A 24,224-nucleotide genomic window follows, 5' to 3' on the forward strand; every position below is an offset into this window, starting at 1 on the left:
CAATCAAATCTGAACCGTTCATCCATCCTGATCCTACGGCCTCAAAAACTCACCCAGACCCGATCCATTTCACCCCCGGGTTGACCCCTTTCCCTAACTTAAACCAAACGATGTCGTTTGGTTAAGTGGATTGATCCTATCCATCCATTCTACTTGATCCAACGGACGATACCAATCCACCCCACCCCTATATAAATCCCAAGCCTTACCCCGGCCCCTAACTGAACACCCCCCCTCCTACATTGTTCATCATCGTCCCCCAAACCCCCACTCCTAACCCTAGCCGCCCTAGGATTCCACCGCCTGAAACCCGGCGGCATCAACGCCGCCGGTCACCATCTTGACACCCCAGAACCCTCTGAACGTCCCCTACATGAATATGACCTTAGATTCCTTCGAATCAGGCCCCAACCCTTCGAATCTTAAATCGAAGGTTGGCCTGAAAACCTGGTCTAAACCAATCAGCACCTAGTTAACACCATAGCTTCCCCTAGTCATCCTGAGTATGGATCTGTTGTTTGTTTGGCTCGAATCAGTTCCGAGCTTCTCGAATCTTCTTTTGAAGATTCGGACCAAACAAGAACAAGCTCAGATTTGTTTTAAGCTGACACCAAATGACCCCTAGGTTACCCCCACCCTTGTGTCATGTTTGGTTCTTCTCGAATCTGACCAGAAATGGTTAAATCCCAAATCAAATTTTTAAGAACCCTAAAAATACCAAACTTTCGGATTCTGTTCAGATTAAGTAAAGATTGAGGTTCAATCGACCTTAGTCGAAGTATTTTCAGTGGAAAATACTTCGACTAAGGTCTGTTTGATTTCAAACAAAAATCCAAATCCAAGCTGAGTTCGAGTCGGATTAAAATTGAAGATTCAAAGGTATTTTTTCTATTATTTTGTGTATTCTACGTGTGTTGTTGTTTGTCTTAATAGCTTGTTAATTTTTCATGATTTTATTTGATTAATTCTGTCACCTTCGTCTCATGCCCGTCTATATGGTCAAATATGAAACTGTTTCAGTTGGTTGTGATTGTTCATAATGTAAGTAATCGACTCGATTAAGTTCGTCGATTAGTTATATTATGAATTCTCACTTATGATAATTCTAATAAAAAAAAGTCTGCTTCTATTGTTTTAGACCAATTATGGACAATTGTTGTAGATAATCAGTTTAAATTAATACTCGTCAGTTAAATCACCCTTGTTTACATTTCAATGAGTCTGTCAAAATGAATGCTGTGTATATGTTGATTTCTGAACCAGTAAGTTTCAGGGCATTGTCAGTATACTGACAATGCCCCTGCATTTATGTTGATCTGAATTTCAATTCAATTTTTTTGGTTCTGTTAAGCTCTGCGTAGTGTTAATGTGTTTGTATGCAAGTTCAGCTGCTCAATTTGAATCTAGCTTGTCCATTAGTTATTAGACATTGAGTTTGTTGGGTCAATTAACTAACAATGAAAGGACAGAATGTTATTTGATTTAGGAATTGGTTGTTAGCTGCTAAACAAGTTTAATTTAGATAACTTGGACAGTAATTACAGTAGGATTTTAGGGACATTTCTGGGAATGAAACAGATAAAACAGTAAGAGTAATATGATATAATAGTGAGCTGATAATGGAGTGTTAATGGCTATATTTAAGTAATAAAGGGGGAACAAGGGATAATGGGGCTGCTGAAAATCATGTTAGGATCACATAAAGTATTAAAAAGTAGTTTTTAATGGAAACTTTCTAATTTTTAAAGGGATAAAGGGTCCAGCCACCATGACAAAGGTGCAACCAGCCCTGTATAAATACAGGAGCTGGACAGCTTAAAAGGGGGGACTTTAAGAGATTGAAAAAGGAGAAAAAAATCAGTTTCCAGAGAGAGGGAAATCAGCTTTTCATAATAAGAGGGCAGTCAGTTTTTTTAGACTTGGAGAAGAGTTTTAAGAGGGAAAAGAGAGAGTTTTTCAAAGAATAGGGGCAGTTTTCAGAAGAAGAGAGTTTGAGAGATAGAGCTTAAGGCAGATTTTAGGAGATTGAAAGAGGAAAATCAAGCAAAAACAGAAATTTGAAAAGGAAGATAGAAAGAAAGGAAAACAGAGACACTAAAACAGAATTCTACATCGGAAATTAGTATTAAAGCTGATTCTGTGTTCTTGAAATTGAAAGTTTTCAGTCTGTTTTGTTCTAAACATCAAAAATCAGAAATATTACTCTTGGTATTGAATCTGTCCGGATTTGTTCGATCTCATTCTTCAGTTAAAAATCTGAAGTTTCTTAAAAGTACTTTTACTGTGCATCTGGGCTCTTCGAATCCTATTCTTGTTCAGACTTGCTGTGTTATCAGTATATTCTACTGATTTTGTTACTGCTGCAACTGCTGAAACTTACTTCTTCTACCTCCATTTTCAGGTACATGTCTTTTAAATTTTATGTCAAAAAGAGATTCAACATGACAAATCCATGAAGCTTGAAATGCTATTTTCCAATTGTCCAAGTTCATTAGTTTTAATTTCATTTTTATGTTAGTTAACTAGTAGTGAATTCAATTTGATAGCTATGAGTTAAATTGTCTTATTTTGAAATTCATATAAAGTTTTTGTAATAATGTTAGCCATTCCGAAATCTCATTGGTATAGGTATATGTGAATTGTCAAAACAGGGAGTAAGGCATAAAAATGGGCCATTGATTACATCCCATAATACCATTAGCTAAATGTAAAGATTAAGAAGTTACATTAGTAGAATATCTTGTAACAAATATGATTCTGTTTAGATTGGTATAAGTTATTATATGGTATGATGACAAGTATAATCATATGAGTAAAGTAAGTTGGTATAGCTCGTCATGATGTTAAAACATTATGAATGTTTACGCCAAACAGTTAGGTTGCATGTAAGGTAACTTTGTTGAATTAACTTGTACAATAATTCCCTTTCTATAAATTCGATGCTTATCTACCTTCATAAAACAAAGTGACCAAATAATTAGGCCCATTAGATTAAAAGCGAGTATATGAGAATGAAAAGAGATGTACAAACATAAATTGCCACACTTTACATCAATGATAATTAGAAATAGAATTTGCATTAAGTAAATAATGAAAAATTCTCGGAAAATATTTCCTTCCTTTATGAATCATTTAATTTCAGTTATGAATCATTTATTTTCAGTTTCATATGCAATTTATTCTTTGGCATATATATATATATATATATGTCATATTTGTTTAAAAATAGTATTAATCATATTTTTATTCTGTTCTTTGAATTTGAATAGTTGGAATGAATATAACTTATATTCGGAAATCATAATCGACGAACAACCTTTAATAGATTGCGAATTCTTTTCAAAGAATTTATAGGCCTCTAAATAGGAGTTTCTCATGATTTTCACATAAAAGAAATACATGAATATAATAAACAATTTGTGGAAAATTCCTAAACCATTACAAATATTTTGCGCAATTAGGGATACGTTCGCGTGCCCTGATTATATTTTTAAAAGTAAAAATTCGGATTATGCGTACGCGCAATTTCGAGCGAATATTTAATAAAAGGATTTTTCCAAAGGCGTTAAATCAATTTCATAAAAATCCGAGATGTACGGTTCACTATTCAAGAAAAACAAATATTCTTGATTCGACGTAATTCCGAAAAAATGATTGTTTAATAAATATATTACCAAAAGTTATTGTGTACACGTACGCGTGACACAATTCAGTATTTTTAAAATTTATAACACGAATATACGTACGCGTAATTCGATTCAAAGAAGGGTTATCAATCACAATAAGTATAAGCGGTAGTAAAAACAGATAACATCTAGTATTTAATAAAAATCAAGATAATTAAGCCAATAATAAAAACAGTTAAGCGACCGTGCTAGAACCACGGAATTCGGAAATGCCTAACACCTTCTTCCGGATTAACAGAATTCCTTACTCAGGATTTCTGGTTCGCAGAATAATAAACAGAGTCATATTCTCCTCGATTCAGGGATTAAAATTGGTGACTTGGGACGCCTTAAAAATCCCTGGTGGCGACTCTTAAATGATTAAATAAATCCCGTTTCGACTGTCCTTTAATTGGAGAAAACTCCCCACGCGCCCCGCGGGCGCGGCAAAAAGGAGGTGCGACACCCCTCTTTTGGAATCAGTAATGAAAATGAAAGAAAAAAAGAAGTGAAAAATAATGATAATAAAGACAAAAGAAAAGTCACAAGAAAAACAAAGGAATTGGGAACTACGTTTGACCTGATTCCTCAAAGAAGGATACGTAGGTGCCTCACGGCTCGGTCATAGTGTAACAAAAATAAAAATCCCCAAGCAAGAAAACTGGGGCAGAAGTTTGTGTTTGTAATTTTGGAAAGGAAGTTTGATTCCAAGAGTTGTACTGTTTTACCCGTCAAAATTGTTTTGAACTCTTGATACCCCTTTTCTTTAGCCATACACAAAAATCCATATTGATGTCCAAAAAGACCTCCCGATCAGTATCCAAGAAGTGCCAAATCATGCAAACGGAAGTCGGGGATAACACCCCGATCCTCAGCAGAGAAGAGGATCATGAACTGGAAATGAATTGATAGTCGAAAAGAATCCCCAGCAGAGAGACTCATATCGGCAGCACTCCAATCGCCAGCTGAAAAATAAAATAAAATGAGAGAGTTTTATCGGTGAAAACCTTCACAGGCACCATAAGGCGACGGAACATGAGAGAAATAAAACGAGAGAGTCTTATCGGTGAAAACCTTCATAGGTACCATAAGACGACGGGAGTTGAGAGAAACGAGAGAGTCTTATTAGTGAAAACCCCTCGAAGGGCACTATGAGGTGACAAGACAAGATTGGCGGAAAGGATCCGCATTTGGCAAAGAGTTGAGTACCTGTTTATACCCAGCAAGATGAGGTCGTCCGAAAGATTGATTGATACAAATAGACAGGGATAATTAATCTGGAATGCATGACATGATCGTTGGGATCGGTTATTTAGATAAGTTTTTCCTTCTTTTCTTTTCCCCAGCATTTGTTCAGAAAGATTTCTTCTTTTTTTTTCTACCTTTTGAAATCATCACTTTTTTTGGTCTAAAGACTTTACCTCCCCAGCAGTTCGTTTTTGAAAAGAATTTTCAGAGCTTACTACCAGTTGCCAAAATGGTGCAAAACAAAATGCGAACAGGACAGGCCAAAGTTAAGGCGACAAAGCGAAAAGGAGTTGGTCGCAAGACCAAATGATGAATGGGTCGAGATCCCAAGAGGACCAAATTTCCAGGGGAAGTTGGAGAAAAACGAAAAAGCAACAGTTAAAAGGTTATGACGATCCCCAACAGATTTGCGAGATACAGGAACAACTCCGACAGATTCTCGACCAAGTTCCGCAATGGTCGGACAACATAGAGCGGGGAAGGAAGAGAAAAGAAAAACTATCCCCAGCAGGAATATCATCCCCAGCAAGTTTTGTGATAAAGCGCAAAGCAGGGGAAGGAAGAAGGGAAAAACCATCCCCAGCAAGAGTGGCACGACCACTCACCACGTTTTGAACTAACAAATTTTTCTTCGATTTGAAGCAGGAAAAGGAAATGCTATTGACAGCAGGAAGACATGGCCACAAAGAAGACTATCGAACTGGGGCAAAAAAATTTCGCTCATTGCAAAAAAATTCTTGAGATTAGATAGCCGCTTGGGAAAGAGGGAAGATAACACAAGTTTTGAAAGAAATAAAATCCCTAGCAGTATGCGAGAAAGGGCGATACAAGTTTTAAAGAAAGCAATCTTGGAAGAAGCAAGATAACCCGAGTTTTAAGGGAGGTAGTCTTTGAAGGAAGAAGAAAAAAAAGAAAAAGAAAAAAGAGGAAGACCAGTTTCGCAAAAAGAAACAGTTTGAAGAGGAATAAAACATCAGTCTCAAAGGAAGTAGCCTTTGAAGGAGTAAGATAACATATTTTTTAAAAAGTGTTATCCCCAGCAGTTCGCAGAGAAATGAGACACCAGTTTTGAGGGAAGTAGTTTTGAAGAAGGAAGACAGTACAAGTTTCGAGGGAAGCAGTTTTGAAGAAAGATAATTCAAGGAAAATGGTTCAGGAGGTAAGGGGAAACAATGGCGATTTATTTTTCGAAGTTGTTGTTGAAGTCAGGAGCCCGCCTGATGCGATTTATTTTTCGAAGTTGTTGTTGAAGTCAGGAGCCCGCCTGAAGAACGAAATGGCGATTTATTTTAAGTTGTTGTTGAAGTCAGGAGACCGCCTGAAGAACGGAATGACGATTTATTTTTCGAAGTTTTTGTTGAAGGCAGGAGCCCGCCTGAAGAACGGAATGTCGAGTTATTTTAAGTCGTTGTTGAAGTCAGGAGCCCGCCTGAAGAACGGAATGGCGATTTATTTTAAGTTGTTGATGAAGTCAGGAGCCCGCTAGAAGAACGGAATGGCGATTTTATTTTCGAAGTTGTTGTTGAAGTCAGGAGCCCGCCTGAAGAACGGAATGACGATCTATTTTTCGAAGTTGTTGTTAAAGTCAGAAGCCCGCCTGAAGAACAGAATGACGATTTATTTTTCGAAGTTGTTGTTGAAGTCAGGAGTCCGCCTGAAGAACAGAATGGCGATTTATTTTAAGTTGTTGTTGAAGTCAGGAGCCTATCGGAAGAACGAAATGGCGATTTATTTTTCGAAGTTGTTGTTGAGGTCAGGAGCACGCCTGAAGAAAGGAATGGCGTTTTTATTTTCAAAGTTATGTTGAAGTCAGGAGCCCACCTGAAGAAAGGAATGGCATTTTATTTTCAAGTTTTGAGGCTGGGAGCCCGTCCATATAACAGAGGAATACATTGAAGTTTGAAGTCAGTAAAGCAGAAGGTTACAACAAAAATCCCCAGCATAAGTTGAAATTCAGAAGTCGGAAGGAAGGCAACACTAGTCAGTAGAAGGCAGTTCAAACTTCGAAGAAACGAAGCTCACAAGAAGGAAATAAGCAGTTCAAGTTCGGCAATCAAGAAGGAATACGAGTCAAGTCAGAAGCAAAGAAACATTAGAGGAAACGCAAGACAGCAAAGCAACAAGGCAACAACAGTCACATGACCGAGTTTGAGAATAAATCTTTGTAATTCATAGGCCATAGCTTAGTATAACTTCTTTATTTTTATCAAGGTGTAACAAGGAGGTCAGTAAGTAGCAGCAGCAACAACAACAACAGTAACAACAAAATCCCAGTCTCATGGTAGTCCCAGCTACCAAAACTTCCCGAACTACATTGACCTGATTCCCTTTTAGCCAGGGATATGTAGGAAACCTTTGAAGCAGAGGTTCAGTTAAATCTTTTCAAAAATGCTTCGCACAGAGTATTCCAACGGGCAAAAATCGCTCATATCCGCTCACTTTATCTTTGCACGAAAACTTTTTGTATTTCCGGACAAAGAGGGGCAGCTGTGAGCACGTGATTTTTGCCCTACAAGAACTACTCCCACAAAAATTCAATAAAATAGTTGTGTGTTGTTTGTAATTTATTTTGTATTTTGTTTGTCTACGTTTTATTCTATTTTTACTACTGAAAAATACAAAAAATATATGTGTGTGTTGCATGTGCATTTAGGATTTGATTTTGCAAATTAGGATTTAATTTTACAATTTAGGATTTAAGTAAGCAAGGTTTGTTTTACAAAAGTAGAAAATCACAAAAATATATGCTTTGCATTTTTAGCACTTAATGTCCGAATGGTGTAATTTTATCTTTATTTGATGTTTAATTCAGTATGGTAGCTAGTGTTAGGAGTTAATGTTTTAGTTAATTGTCAATAATTTAATTAGGATTTTTATTTGAAAAGGAATTAAAAGAAAAATAAAAGAAAAGAAGAAAAGAGTGAAATTTGGGTCGGTTTCATGTGCAAGAAATCAGGCCCAAATCACCCGTGCACCAGGTCCAGTCTGGCCTGGCCAGAGGCGTCTTAAAAACGACGTCGTTTGGTCACTTTTAATCAAGGCCGTTGGATTAAATCGATACAATGGTCGAGATTCAATCTCCTTACCCATCCCTTGGCCCGACCCATTACCCGGTTCAGATCGATCCCCTACTTAAACCAAACGACGTCGTATGGTTTAACCTCATTGATCCTGGCCGTTGATCTTAATTAATCTAACGGCCGAGATTAAAACACCCCCCCCCCGTATATATAGCCTTAATTCCTTACCCCGCCCCTTCAAACGAACCCCCCCCCCCCTTCTTTCTCTGTATCGTCTCCAAGCTCAAAGACGATCCCTCCCCAAACCCTAGCAGCCTCCACCCCTCCCCTTCGCCGTAAACCCGGCGGCAACGATGCCGGTGACCACCAAAAACACACCCCTGAACCCCCAGACCCTCCCCTCTATGAATCCACAACCCTTTCTCCGCGAATCATTACCAAACATCTCGAATATTCATCTGAAGAATCGGACCAAAACCTTAGTTCACCCAATCGCCCCCAAATCAACACCCAACGTCCACCTGACTTCCCTCGTCCCTAAACCATTAACATATTCCCTCAAATCTCATTGGATTTTCTTGAATCTTAGATCGAAGTTTGACCCCAAACCCTAGTTCTTTCAAGCTCGAGGTTCAGTGGACAGTCGAAGATCTGTAGGCCAAATTGGACTTTAATCATGTGTTTTCACATTGAAAACACACGATTAAAGTCTGCTTTGGTCCAAATCAAATGATCCAAGGATGAGTTCACTATGGGGTACATTTTGGCCCCAAATCCAAAGGTCGGAGGTTCGAACTCGGTCCTCGTTTAAACTGGTAGGTTTTTGCTTATTTCTCTTCTCTGTTAGTATCGTTCAGTAAGTTCATTTTCTACCCCTTTCTTTAGGATCGAATGCTTTGTGTTTGTTCTGTATTTTGTCTCTTTTTTGTATTGTTGTTTACATCGAATTATTCAGTATCCATAATGATTTGTATAAAACCACGGCTATTCTTGTAATTGTTTGATGGTTACTACTTGTTCAAATTGGCCAAGTTTGCTCTTTGTTGTTCATCATTTGTTTGGTTCCTTGCTCATTTCTGTTTGTCTAAGCTAATTAGGATTGGTTCCCAATATGGTTAGCTTATTCCCTGTGTATGTGTGAATCAGTTTGACTTTAGTAGTTCAATACAGGTTGCCTTGAATTAGTAGCTTTATTTGGATACTATTTGGAACTAATCTGAGCGCAAGTTCTAGCTGATTTTTCTGAATTGAATCTCAATGATTGTCCTGTATTGGATTCGGTTTTGATGCGCTTGTTAGGTATCGGTTCATGTGGCTAGGTAGTTAATTGATTAGCTGAATTGGTTATAGCTATTTGGGGTTGTTGCCAGTTAAAGGGATTGGGTATGACAGTAATTTCAGAGGCTTTAGGAGGGTATTTTGGGGATTGAAAAGTTCAGAAATTGGTTAGTTTAAGTGGGCTGGCAGTAGGGTACTAAAATGACATTAAACTAATATAATTGTTTAGTATTAGTGGGTAACAAAACTTGATAGCATGTGGGGTAATTGAATATTATAAGTTGCTCATACCTTTTGGGCACAAGACACATGATAATGGGCTGTAAGAGAATATCATGGGCAAAAGATGGTGGTGGTATTAGTTTAAGTGCTCTTGAGAAGGGGAGGGGTCTATTTTGGGGGGCAGATAAATAGAGGAAGGTTTGGACATAATAGGGGGCTGGATTTTAGAGAGAGGAGAGGGACCTGAAGAGAGGAAAAGTGAATCAAATAGGAATAAATTTTGAGTCTTGAATCAATTCTAAGAGAGAGTTTAAAAGAAAAGATGTTGTTCCATTGAGTGCTAGGCAGAACTTAGATTCCAAGCATTAGTTCCTGCCCCTTTGATTGTTGAATTCATTTGGCAGTCTATTGATTCTGCTTCTGAACTTATTCGAGCTCAGTTTGTTCTATTTTGGGTGTTTTTATTGTTGTTGGTTGACAAACTCATACTTGGCTGGGGTTGAGTGTTATTCTATTTTTTAAAAAATTGGTTTTGGAGCTATTATGAATCCCATTGTTGCTGCATTGACTACTGCTTACCTGCTGCTGACTTCTCCTTCTTCTTGTCCTGTTTCCCAATCCAGGTACACATTTGAATCCACCATGATGTAGCTTTGAAATGGAGTTGATGATATAAAAGTGTTCATCAGATCCCTGTTTATTTGGATTTCAGTTGTATTTATGGTTAACATAGACAATAATTGTTATGGGTTGCCTAGCGTAGTCTAGGTTTGTATTTTACTGTTAAAACTTGGGCTGTATAATTAGAACTGTAGTGGACTTTTGGACTATTATTTGGAATGGTATTAGCTGTAGCATAATTTAGCTTGATTCTGTTTAGTTTAAACTTTTAGAACTAAAAACAGTTTGAGCTGGAAGTCAATATGGCTATCCGTTGTTTAACATATACATGAGAATAAGTGTCCTGGACTTAGCTAATGTGCGCATCTGAATTGTTATCGTTGAATTAACGTTGGGACTCGTGAGTACTCAGATTCATGGAATTGGTTCGTTGAGTCTAGTAGTTGGCTTTAGTTAATAACCTCCCTTAGTTTGATCCACACCTTCAAATAAATACCTTCAGTTACTTGCATGCCTGAGTATGAAGCTACAATCAAAACAATCCATACTAACTTGCATCAAGTAAATGAAATTGAGACAACTCAGGAATAATTGCTCAATTCGAATTGTTGCGTTAGGTTTTTTTTTTGACTCAATATAGTTTTCAGTTTTTTAATAAGCAGCCTAGGTCCATCTCTGATGGCCGTGTATAGTTGGGTCTAGGCTGAAATCAGCGCATAACCTGTCAGGGGCGTGGGCCTGAGCGTAACACTCTCTTCGTCGGGTTTATCTTAGAGCCCGATGGCTTTGGCGTAGATTTATTATGTGGTTTGCCTCAGTCCAACAACAAATAAATTAGGACCTCTCTTTTATCGGTAGAGATAATAAAGGTAGAAAATCGTAGTCACTTTAGGATCGGTCTTAAAATAAAAAGATGAGCCTCGTCGAATAAAAATGCAAAATTGCGGGGCCCTCATCAAATGTATATGTTAAAACACTTAGATTTCGGGACGGGCTGTTTAGCGAATTTCACGGCCTTCTCTAAAATAATAACGCGTTAGTCTATCTAGGTGCGTATTTAATAACGTTACCTCCCTAAACTCGGGTGCACATTTATGTGACCCAAATCTAGATCTCAACGAAGTCGAAATGTGTCGCTAATCATGGGTACATTGATTGTGACGTGGTTCGAGATGCATTTCCACAACGTTGCAAATTCCTTTTAAAAATAATGAATGATACGAGCCTCGACAAACAAAAATACACAAGCTGCGGGGCCCTCTATACGTGTTGGTAAAATTACTTAGACTTCGGGATGGGCCGTTTAGCAAAATTTCACAGCCCTACCCAAAATAATGACACGCTAATTGCTTTAGGCGTGTATTTAATAATGTTATCTTCTTAAACTCGGGTGCACATTTATGTGACCCAAATCCAAATCTCAATAGAGTTTAAATGTGTCAATAACCACGGGTGCATTGATGTGACGTGGTTCGAGATGTATTTTCACGATGTTGCAATTCTCTGTTAAAATAATAATAATGATAAAATCGGTTCAAGGTTAAAATTGGCACATAGGTTCAAAATGTATTAAAATCAGATAAACAAGCCAAATATGACAGTTGAGCGACCGTGCTAGAACCACGGAACTCGGGAATGCCTAACACCTTCTCCCAGGTTAACAGAATTCCTTACTTAGATTTCTGGTTCGCGGACTGTAATACAGAGTCAATCTTTTCCTCGATTCGGGATTCAACTGGTGACTTGGGACACCATAAATCTCTTAAGTGGTGACTCTGAAAGAAATAAATAAATCTTGTTTCGATTGTCCTTTAATTGGAAAAACTCCCTTCTGCGCCCCCTTGGCGGTGGCGCGGGTGAAAAAGGAGGTGTGACACAGGTGATACAAGATAGTGTTATCATAGTCCTTCAGCAGCTCTAACCACCTCCTCTGGCGCAAATTAAGGACCTTCTGCTTGAACAGATGCTGCAAACTCTGGTGATTAGTATAGATCTCACAAGGAACATCGTACAAATAATGATGTCATATCTTCAAGGTGTGAACAATATCAGCTAACTCGAGATCATGGATGGGATAATTCTTCTCATGTACCTTCAACTGTCTTGGCGTGTAGGCAATCACCCTACCATCCTGCATCAATACTGCTCCGAGGACAATCCTCGAGGCATCACAATAGATAGTATAAGACCCCGAACATGTAGGCAATATCAAAACTAGGGTTGTAGTCAAAGCTATCTTGAGCTTCCGGAAGCTCTCCTCACACTCTTTCATCCACTTGAACAGAGCACCTTTCTAGGACAGTCTAGTCATAGGTACTGCAATAGATGAAAATCCCTCAACAAATTGATGGTAATAACCCTCCAAGACAAGAAAGCTACAGATCTCTGTAGCTGAGGATGGTCTGGCCCAACCCTGCACTGCTTCCACTTTCTTCGGATCCACCTTGATCCATTCACTCGATACCACGTGACCCAAGAATGCCACAGAATCCAACCAAAACTCACATTTTGAGAACTTTGCATATAATTTCTTTTCTCTCAAGGTTTGATGCACTGTCCTCAAGTGCTGCTCATGACTTTCCCTATTCTGGGAGTATACTAGAATATCATCAATAAAGACAATGACGAACGAGTCAAGATATGGCCAGAACATGCTGTGCATCAAATGCATAAATGTTGTTGGGGCATTGGTCAACCCAAATGACATAACAAGGAACTCGTAATGACCATACCGAGTCCTGAAAGTAGTCTTCGGGATATCTGGCTCTCGAATCTTCAACTGATGATAACCTGAACGCAAGTCAATCTTAGAAAACACTCGTGCACCTTGTAACTGGTCAAACAGATCATCAATACAAGGCAAAGGATATCAGTTCTTCACTATAACTTTGTTCAACTAGCATAATCAATGCACATACGCATAGAACCATCCTTTTTCTTCACAAACAAGATAGGAGCACCCCAAGGCGATACACTGGGCTGAATAAAACCCTTATCAAGAAACTCCTGTAACTGATCCTTCAACTCCTTCAACTCATGAGGAGACATACGATAAGGAGGAATAGATATGGGTTAAGTGCCTGGCAACAAATCAATGCCGAAATCAATAACTCTGTTGCGTGGCATACCCAGAAAATCAGCTGGAAACACATCAGGAAAATCCCATACTACTGGGACTGAATCAACTGTAGGGGTATCAATATTGACATCTCTCACATAGGCTAGATACACGTCATACCCCTTCTCAACCATTCGCTGGGCCTTAAGGAAGAAAATAACTCTAATGGGAGTGTGATCTAAGGTACGCCTTCACTCTACTCGCGGTAAACCTAGCATAGCCAGCATCACAGTTTTGGTATGACAATCAAGAATAGTATAATAAGGCGACAACCAGTCCATGTCCAAGATAACACCAAAATCTACCATGCTGAGCAATAATACATTGGCTCTGGTCTGAAAACCACTAAGAGCAATCAAACACAATCGATAAGTGTGGTACACAATAAGAGATTCTCCCATAGGAGTAGAAACATAAACAGGGGAACTCAAGAATCCAGAGATACGCCTAAATGCGGGGTAAAATAAGAGGACACATAAGAATAATTGGAGCTTGGATCGAATAAAACTAATGCATCTCTATGACAAACCAGGACAATACTTGTGATGATAGAATCGGAGGCGACAACCTCAATACGGTCAAGAAGGGCATAAATATCTGGCCTGGCCTCCCCCTCTAGGGCGACCTCTACCTCCCCGACCTCCACCTCTAGTTGGTTGGGTTGGTGGGGCAGCAACTGGTGCTGTGATCATGGCCTGAGAACTCTACGGAGCGCACTGTGGCTGATAAGTCTGTGGAGGTGTACCCCTCCTAAGTCTGGGGCAATCTCTCGCCATATGACGTGTGTAACCACACTCAAAATAAGCTCTAGGAGGATATGGCGGTTGTGACTAGCTCGGGCCAGGTCTGATGGACTAACTACTAAAAACAACCCGTTTAGGAAGCGCACTAGATACTGGAGGTGCATAATATGGCTCCTCAGGTCTAGGAGAATCTGGAATACTATTGGCTGCTAGAAGAGCTGAATGAACGAGGCGACTCATATAACCCCTACCATGACGAACTGCAACTGGGACACGGGCACCAGAATAATGACCCGACTTTTGAGACCTCTTGGCATCCCTCTCCTCTTTATCTCGAGCATGCGTACCCTCTAATCTCCTAAAAATGCTCACCGCGTGCTGATAAGAAATATCCATCTCCAACTCCCGAGTCATGCTAGACCCGATGCTGGGAATGAGACCCTCAATAAACCGGAAAACTCTCTCACGAACTATAGAAACCAAGGCTAGTGCATGCCTAGCCAGGTTAGTGAAACGGACAACATACTCCAAAAAAGTCATAGTACCCTGGCGCAAATGCTTAAACTCTGCGCGCCATGCATCCTTGAAGCTCTGAGGAACATACTTCCTCAAAAACATATCTGAAAACTTGGTCCATGTAAGGGATGCTGCCTCAGCTGGGTTGTTCCATCTCATAAGTATGCCACCACTGATAGACTGCTCCTCGAAGTTGGAAGGCAGTGAAAAAAACCTCACTCGATCCTGATATACCCATAGTGCGGAGGATACGGTAGCACTCCTCCAAAAATCCTAGAGCATTATCTGATGCTAGATAACTAAATATAGGAGGCTTGTACTTCTTGAACCTCTCAAGCCTCCGTTGCTCATCCTCTGAAGTTGCTACCCTATCCTCAGGCTAAACTGGGGCTACAGGTGGTACCGGTATAACCTTTGGGATCTGATCAACCTAGACCCACTGCTTAGGAGTGCGGGTGGTGGGAATCTATGCTCCTTCCCCAGCCTGAGATGTGGCTGCATCAAGAGGAATCATCCCTGCCTGAGCTAGAGCGGTGTACATGCTCACGAACTGTGCAAGGATCTCTTGAAGAGCTGGAATAGTAGTAGCAGTAGGCGTATCAGGTGCCTAAGCTCCAACTGGAGCTACTGGTGGCTCCTAAGTGGCAGCTCGCGCGGGTGCTCTAGCAGCACCAGGTGAGCGTCCTCGGCCTTGATGTGCCGGAGAATTTCGGCACATTTAATACAAATTGCTTATATTTTAGCTTGTTTTAAATGAAATTATCTTTTATACTTATGTAACTTTAGTGTTTTTGCAGTGTATGAGGTTTAAAGACTTAAAAGCATGGAAATGAAATCAAAAAGCCACAAAAAGACAAGAAAAGAGCAAAATGCATCGCAAATGTAGAAATGCAGACCGCAAATCTAACATGCAGGCCGCATAATGCTCAAGGGAATCGCAAACCACAACAGTTTGTTAGCTAAAGTCCAGTGTAAGAAATGCGGCCCAGTTTGCGATTGCATAACAAGTTTACGAGTCGTATAATGGACCGCAAACTCGTCATGAAGGTTGCTGAAGGTGGAAAATGTGAAGCGAAATACGATCGTATATCTGCAATGCGGACCGTCGAACGTGAATGCGATGAAGGCCTGGAAACTAGGGTTTAAAGATGTGATGGTCATGGTGAGAATATCGACCGCATGTCTGTTATGCGATAGAAAGGCGGTCGCATAATTGACCGGAAAGGGTATTTTTGTCCCGAGTTTTGACCCACTATAAATAGATTTACTAGGGTTTTGTGGGGGCATCTTGTCTTGTTTTTGAGATACATTCCAAGTCTTTAATATTCCTCTCTTTTGGAAGCTTTTGAAGGAAGAATCTTGCACTTTGTAAGCTTTATGTCATTAAATATTCCTATCCTTTTGTATTTTAGTATGTGTAGCTAACTTTAAATACTAAGGTTGTGGACCCTAAATGGGTGTTATGTTAATGGGTGTAACATTGAATATATGTATAATGGTTGGTTGATATATATTTATTTCACATTCTTCATTTATTGTTGGTGGTTGCAAACATTAACAAGTTCCATTAAATTCTTTCTTTACTTGGAAAAGTGAGTTAGGATTTAGTAGAAGTAAATATCAAAGACTCAAGGCTTTAAACCTTGTTTAATAGAATCGCTTAGGAATAAGTGGGTTTTATTTGGCATATATTGATTGTTCTTAATTGCAACTCTTTTATATTTGGAAAAATCACAAAGAGGAAATACTACCCAACTATTGAAAAATATTGGGTAGTCATTTAAAAATCATTTGAATATCTAAAGAACCTTCCATTAGAAATATATCATATTAACACTGATAGCATTACACTTCATTGAAGGGGACACAACCTTGGTTTTCTTAATCAAATTATTTACATTCTCAACATTACAATTAGTTATTTCTTCAAACCAAAATCATTTCATACTCTTGTTACAATTAATCGAATAGAATTACGACTTTAGTCAAGTAACACACTACTCGAGTAACCTTTTCACGCCTATTTCCTGTGGGATTCGACCCCAACCTTATTGGGTTATTATATGTGACACCGACCACCTTACACTATTTAATTAAAGTGTAATTTGAGCGTATCAAATTTTGGCGCCGTTTCCAGGGAATACGGTTTTGAAATTACTAATTAGTGTGTGCTTTACTTTACGTCTTATTATATTCCATCATACTTTGCTTGTTTTGTTTGGTGTTGATAGGAAAACATGGCTGAATATGAAGAAAAAGAAATGGAGGAAGAAATGGAAGAAAATCCTTTTGTGGACATAGATGAGTACATCAAGGATACAAATGCTATTGTACCTCCGGTTGTTGGTGTTACAACTTCCAAGGTGGAACATTGTTTAATCCTTATGCTCAAAGCGGAGGGGGTTTTCAGGAATTCCACTAATGATGATCCAACACAACATCTTAGAAACTTCTTGTGTGTGTGTGATGCATAAGCAGAACAATGTCTCTGATGATGCCCTAAGGTTGAGGGTGTTCAAGTACTCACTAGCTGGGGACGCAAGGAAGTGGCTTTAAAATGTGCCACCAAACTCCATTCATTCTTGTCCCGAACTTGTTCGGGCATTCTTAGCTAAATGGTTCCCGCAAAGTAAGAAGTTTGAGCTCCGGGATAAAATCTTCTTTTTCAAGCAAGTACCGGGAGAGCATCTACATGAGGCATATGATCGATTCAAGTTATATTTGGTAAGGTCTCCCAACCATGGTTTTCCGGATTCTATCTTGTTGGAAAAATTCTACATGGGCTTGGATCCTATGAACCAATCTATAGCCAAAAATGCAGCTGATAGATCTTTCATGGACAAATCATTCGCAAGGGTCACACAAATACTTGACAAAATGGCAAAGCATAATCAAGCATGGCACTCAGAGGACATCATAGGTGGCATTGCATATGGATCTCCTTCCTTGACCACCATGATCAAGGAAAACCAAGATAGAGATCAAGTGATTGCAGGGCTTGCCACAAATGTCAATGTGTTGACAAATATGTTCACAGAAAACCAAACGAAGAAAGTAAATGTGGTGGAGGATGTGCAACCCTTATCGAATGAAGACTTTGAGGAGGCAAAATATGTCAACAACTCTCAAGGAGGTTATCAAAGGCAACAATACCAAGGTCAAGGATAACAAAATCAATGGAGGCCTCACCCGCAAGGGCAAGGCAACCAATAGTGGTGAAATGACCAAGGCGGTTCAAATCAAGGAAATTGGAACAACAACAACAACTTCTCAAATCAGAGTTCAAACCATTATGTTCCTCCAAAGGGTCAATATTCAAATCAAGGTTCCTCAAGTGAATCTAAGTTGGAAGGCATGCTTGAACGGGTACTGCAAAATCAAGAGAAGTCTGACACTTCTATGAGGAATATGACCAAGCTTGTTGGCTCTCATACCGCATCCATTCAAAAATTGGAGATGCAAATGAGAGACCTCCGTAGGGAACAAAATTCGTAAAAAGGGACACTTCCAAATGACACAATTGCGAACCCCAAGGGTAGTGGGGGTGGTCTAACTTCTCATATCATGGCAATTACTACTCGGAGTGGGAAGGTACTATAAGGAGGGAGTGAACAAGTGGTTGAAGTTGAAGAGTCCGAACATGAAGTTAAGGTTGAAGAGCCAAGTATTGTTGAAGTTGAAAAGGTTCCAGAAGAGTTGAAAGTGCAAGAATAAAACGAGGAAGAGGTAAAGGAAAAGGTAAAAGAGGCACCAAAAACTCTACCACTTATTTCTAGACCCCCTCCTCCATTCCCTCAAAGACTTGCTTAGGAAGGTTGATGATAGCAAACTCGAAAAATTTTGTGACATTCTCAAGAAATTATCGGTGAATATTTCATTTGTGGAAGCATTTCAAGAGATGATGGGTTTTGCTAAATATTTGAAAGACTTGATTACCAAGAAGAGAACCACCAAAAATGAAGTGGTGAATGTGACTCACTGGGTTAGTTCCATCATTGCAACATCCACCGTTCAAAAGAAAGAAGACTCGGGGGCTTTCACCATTCCTTGTACTATTGGGGCACATGATTTTGCAAGAGCCCTTTGTGATAATGGGGCTAGAATCAACTTGATGCCTCTTGCCATTTACAAGAAAGCAGGGTTAGGTATGCCAAGGCCCACAAGTATGAGATTGAAAATGGCTGATCGTTCCATAAAGAGACCAGTGGGAATTGTTGATGATGTGCTTGTTAAAGTGGAAAAGTTTCATTTACCCACCGATTTCATAATCCTTGATTGTGCAGTTGACAAAGAGATCCCTATCATTTTGGAGAGACCATTCCTAGCCACAGGAAGAGCACTAATGGATTCGGAATGGAATGAGATCAAATTCCGTGTGAATGATGAAGAGGTCATATTCCAAGCAAGAAAGGGTATGAAACTACCCATGAATATGAGAGCATCTCGGTGATTTATATTTTTGATGAAGTGGAAGATGCGGTTGAAATAAAGAAGGAAGAACAATACCTCGGTGAGGCGTTGGTGGCTATTTTTGTGAACTTTGATGGTGAAGATATGGAAGGATATATGGAATCGGTAAATGCATTAGAGGGGCTTGGGTCCTACACTTATGCTCCGGCAAAGCTCTATCTCGACTTGGAGAATAGAGACACTCCTCCCGCAAAGCCTTCTATTATTGATCCACCGCAACTAGAGCTCAAACCACTTCTACCACACTTGAGGTATAAATTTCTTGGCTCAAATGATACTTTACCGGTAATCGTTTCTTCTTTGTTGAATGATGTGCAGGTAGAACAATTGTTGGAAGTCTTGAAGGAGCATAGGCAAGCTATTGGATGGACAATTGCGGACATCTAGGGGATTCCCGCCGAAATTTGCGAACACAAGATCCAATTGGAGAGTGAGATGAAACCAAGTGTGGAACATCAACGACGGTTGAACCCATCCATGCAATAGGTGGTAAAGAAAAAAATCATCAAGTGGTTGGATGTCGGGGTAGTCTACCCTATTGCCGATAGTTCTTGGGTGAGCCCGGTGCAATGTGTGCCAAAAAGGGGAGTCATGACCGTGATTGAAAATGATAAAAATGAGCTCATCCCAACAAGAACGGTGACCGGATGGAGGGAATGTATGGATAATTGGAAGCTCAACAGTGCCACATGCAAAGACCATCTCCCTATGCCTTTTATTGATCAAATTCTTGATCGGCTAACGGGAAGGTCATTGTATTGCTTTCTTGATGGATATTCCGGCTACAACCAAATCAACATAGCATTGGAGTATCAAGAGAAGACGACATTCACTTGCCCTTATGGAACTTTTGCCATTAGCCGGATGCCATTTGATTTGTGCAATGCTCCGACTACGTTTCAAAGATGCATGTTGTCCATTTTTCCCGACATGGTGGAGGATTTTCTAGAGGTTCTCATGGATGACTTTTCGGTGGTAGGTAACTCTTTTGAGCATTGTCTCAACAATCTTAGACAAGTGCTTAAGATATGTAAGGAGACCAACCTTGTGCTCAATTGGGAGAAATTCCATTTCATGGTGGATGAAGGCATCGTATTGGGGCATAAAACTTCAAAATATGGCATAGAGGTTGACCGGGCAAAGATCGAGATTATTTCCAAGCTTCCTCCACCTACTTCCGTTAAAGGTGTTCCAAAGTTTCTTGGGGCATGCCGGGTTCTATAGGCATTTCATCAAGGATTTTTCCAAGATTGCAAATCCTATGTGCAAACTCCTTGAGAAAGATGCAAAATTTGTTTTTGATGAGAAATGCCTCAAGTCCTTTGAGGAATTGAAGCAAAAGCTCACCACGGCACCTATTATTGTCACGCCCGATTGGTCTCTTCCTTTCAAGCTCATGCGTGACGCTAGTGTTGTAGCTATTGGAGTAATGCTTGGCCAATGTCACACAAAGAATGCAAAGCCGAGGTTGATTCGGTGGGTCTTGTTGTTGCAAGAATTTGACTTCGAGGTCAAGGATTGCAAGGGAACGCAAAATCAAGTGACGGATCATTTATCAAGGCTTGAAGAGGCAGGGAGGCCAAAGGGAGATCTTGAAATCAACGATGCATTTCCAGATAAATAAATATTGGCACTATCTAGCAGTTTTGCTCCTTGGTATGCCGATATTGCTAACTACTTGGTTAGTGACTTTATTCCTGATGGATTGGAATCCTATCAAAAGAAGAAGTTTTTGAGAGATTGTCGGTAATACTATTGGGAAGAACCATTCTTGTTCCATATTTGTGCTAACAACATCATCAGAAGGTGTGTTCCATAAGAAATGATTATGCCAATTCTAAAGGCATGCCACGACTCACCGGTTGGGGGTCACCATGGGGGAAATCGAATGGTAGCTAAGGTGCTTAAATGTGATTATTATTGGTCGTCGATCTATCATGATGCCAATCAAATGGACAAGGCTTGTGACCAATGCCAAAGGCAAGGATAAATCTCCAAGAGGCATAAAATGCCAATGAACTTTGTGATGGAGATAGAAATCTTCGACGTGTTGGGAATTGATTTTATGGGTCCCTTTGTAAGCTCTTGTGGGATGAAATATATCTTGGTGGTTGTGAACTATGTATCCAAATGGGTTGAATCAATTGCCTTACCTAACAACTAGGCAAAGAGTGTGACCACATTCTTAAAGAAAAACATATTCACTCGGTTTGGCACTCCTAGAGCCATTCTTAGTGATGGTGGGTCCCATTTCTGTAACAAGGATTTCACGGGGCTACTAGATAAATATGGCGTCAAGCATAAGGTGGACACACCTTATCATCCCCAATCAAGTGGCCAAGTTGAAGTTTCTAATCGGGAGATAAAGAGCATTCTAGAAAAGACTGTTAATGCAAACATGACCGATTGGTCAAGGAAGTTAGATGACGCATTATAGGCGTACTGCACAGCGTATAAAACTCCTATTGGCACTTCTCCTTATCGGTTAGTCTTAGCAAAGCTTGTCATCTACCCGTAGAACTGGAGCACAAATCCATGTGGGCTCTAAAGAGGTTGAACTTGGACTGGGCTAAAGTTGCAAATTTGAGGTTAATATAACTCAATAAAATGGAGGAATTCCGTTTCCATGCATATGAAAGTGCAGCTGTGTATAAAGAAAGGATGAAGTTCGTCCATGACAAAAAGATCCTGAAACGGGAGTTCAAGTCAGGTGACTTGGTTTTTCTCTTTAACTCAAGGCTCAAATTGTTTCCGAGCAAGCTCAAATCAAAATGGTCTGGTCCATTCAAGGTGGTCAATATCTCTCCTTTTGGAGCTGTGGAACTAGAATCGGAGGATGGGCTCCGAACCTTCAAAGTGAATGGCCAGCGAGTCAAGCACTACTTGGGCACAGATGGAAAAAAACATTTTGTGGAGTAGCTATCTCTCAAAGATGGTCCATGCTCGGCCAATGAGTGAATCCAAAGGAATGCCAACTTCGTCGTGCCGCGACATTAAATCAAGCGCTTCATGGGAGGCAACCTATGTGTGGTAACACCCTTTTTGTCCTTTAAATTTTTAATTTTTGTTAGATAGATTTAATTGATCAATTTAAAGTGTGTGTTAGAGTGCAGGGGATTCAAAAGATTAAAACACTGGGTAAGATTGCATGTGAAAGGGAAGAAAAATCACCTTGGGAAGTTTGCTACACAAATGCAGTCACATTTTCACTATACGGACTGCATTGTGGTCGCAAACCCAGACAGTGTGTTTGGCAAAAATTGGTGGAAAGAATGCGGCAATGATGTGCACTTTGCGGACCGCATTTCCACTCTGTGATCGCATAGTGCACCGCATTTTTGCCCTCAAGCAGCTCGAAATTAAATCCACCGCATAACTCTTATGCGGTCGCATAATGTGTTATGCGGTGACTTACCCATCACAATTCTCCCAAGTAAGTCCCTCGCATCTCTTCAGCATCTCAAACACGTTCAAAACAAAAAAAAATATCAGAACGAAACAAAACCAAACAAAAAAAAACAAAGAAAGGAGAAAGCAAAACGGCTAGTGAATCAAAAACTTAAGGCAACACCTGTGAAATTATCTCCCAAGTGTGCTCATTAATCCGACACTGGTATGTTTTTCTTGTCCCGATTTCATCCTTGCAAGCTTTAGTTTCAATTTGTTTTTGTTTCTCCTATTTATGTTCCTATTTTCTTTTTCTTCTATTTTAGTTGGGTACCTGTTCGTAATGTGATGGGGTTCTTGGTTAGGTAGTATGTTTGGGGTTATGGGTAGTGAAACTAGGTCTACCATTGTTCAGGGTTGAAGTCAAAAAGTTAAGAACGATGACTTCTGTGGACTACATAATCGATTTGCGGTCCGCATTGTTGCCGCAAAAACAAACCCTAGATGGCTGAGGAAGATGAAAAAAATGTGGCGACTTTGCGATCACATAATTAATATGCAGACCGCAAAGTCACCGCAAACTGGGACAGTTTCAATGGCTTTGTAACATGCTGTTTGCGGCCAATTTGCGATCGATTTCCAACTTTGCGGTGGATTTTGTGATCGCATTTTGTGATTCTATTTTTTGAGCATTCTAGTATGCGATGGTTATGCAAAACACATAATGGTTATGCGATCGCATAACCCATCGCATACTTAGATCATTTCATGAGTCTGAGAAGTTGCGACAAGTTTGCGGTCCGCATAATGGTTATGCGACCGCATAACCTGTCGCATACTTGAATTTTTTTTAGTTTTTCTATTTTCTTTTCATTGTTGCGTACCATGTTGCTCACATTTAATCTCTATGCAAATATGGCTCACAAGAAACAAACAGCCTCTACCCAGAAAAGGGCCTCCACCAGTCGTCAAGCACAACAAGCAAAACGTTCACGATCAGACCCAGGCTGATGAGGAGGATGCCTTTCCCTCAGTTGACTACAATCTGAGGCAAGAAGGAAGAGAGGAGATGACTTCCAGCTCAGGTTTGGGGTCGAAGGGTCCCGGGAGCTATATAGAGAAGGGCTAACAATGTGACGACCCGGCTGGTCGTCTTAAAAATTAATGCCCCGATCCCCTATTAACTGTTTTCCCCAAGTTTATTTCTGCTAATGTGATTTGCCGGGATGTTCGGTTTGAGTTTCAAGGAGTTTTAGGACACTTAGTCCCTAAATGAGAGCTTAAGTGTTGGAAAGTTGATCATAGTCAGAATAGTGTGAAGATAACCTCGGAATGGAAATCTGATGATTCCGTTAGTTTTGTTGGGTGATTTTGAGGTTAGGAGTGTATTCGAATTGTATTTTGGATGTCCGTAGCTAATTTAGGCTTGAAATGCCGAAAGTTGAATTTTTGAAGTTTCCGGTCCGATAGTGAGATTTTGATCCGAGGGTCGAAATGGAATTCCAGAAGTTGGAGTAGCTCCATGGTGTTGAATGTGACGAGTGTGCAAAATTTCAGGTCATTCGGACGCGGTTTGGTTGATTTTTTTATCGAAAGCGTATTTTTAGGAATTTTGGAGTTCTTAGGCTTAAATCCTTGATTAATCCGAGGTTTTGATGTTGTTTTAGGTGTTTTAAGGATTGGTACAACTTTGGATAGTGTTTCGTGACTTGTTAGTGCCTTTGATTGAGGTCCCGGGGGCCTCGGGATGATTCCGGATGGTCGATGGAAGGATTTTTGAAGTTAAAAGATTGCTGGTTCAGTTGGTACCTGTCATAACCGCACCTACGGTTTGGGTTCCGCATGTACGGAGCCACAGAAGCGGCGTAGAAACCGCAGAAGCGGATTTTTGGCTTTTCATTCAGGTTCTGCAGATGCGGAAGGTTCACCGCAGAAA

At 39.9% G+C, this 24,224-nt stretch overlaps 1 protein-coding gene across 1 annotated transcript in view; it reads right to left on the reverse strand.

Annotated features, from left to right (window-relative positions):
* The window catches only part of LOC107808867 (dehydration-responsive element-binding protein 1B-like), a 66,494-nt gene extending 56,430 nt beyond the window's left edge, over positions 1–10,064 (reverse strand). Inside the window, exon 1 of the mRNA XM_075243455.1 lies at positions 10,013–10,064. Coding sequence (XP_075099556.1) covers positions 10,013–10,064 — 52 coding nt within the window. The remainder of the gene's footprint in view (positions 1–10,012) is intronic.
* Between the last annotated feature and the right edge of the window lie 14,160 nt (positions 10,065–24,224).

This window comes from Nicotiana tabacum, chromosome 22 (assembly GCF_000715075.1).
Source record: "Nicotiana tabacum cultivar K326 chromosome 22, ASM71507v2, whole genome shotgun sequence".
NCBI classification, from domain to species: Eukaryota; Viridiplantae; Streptophyta; class Magnoliopsida; order Solanales; family Solanaceae; genus Nicotiana; species Nicotiana tabacum.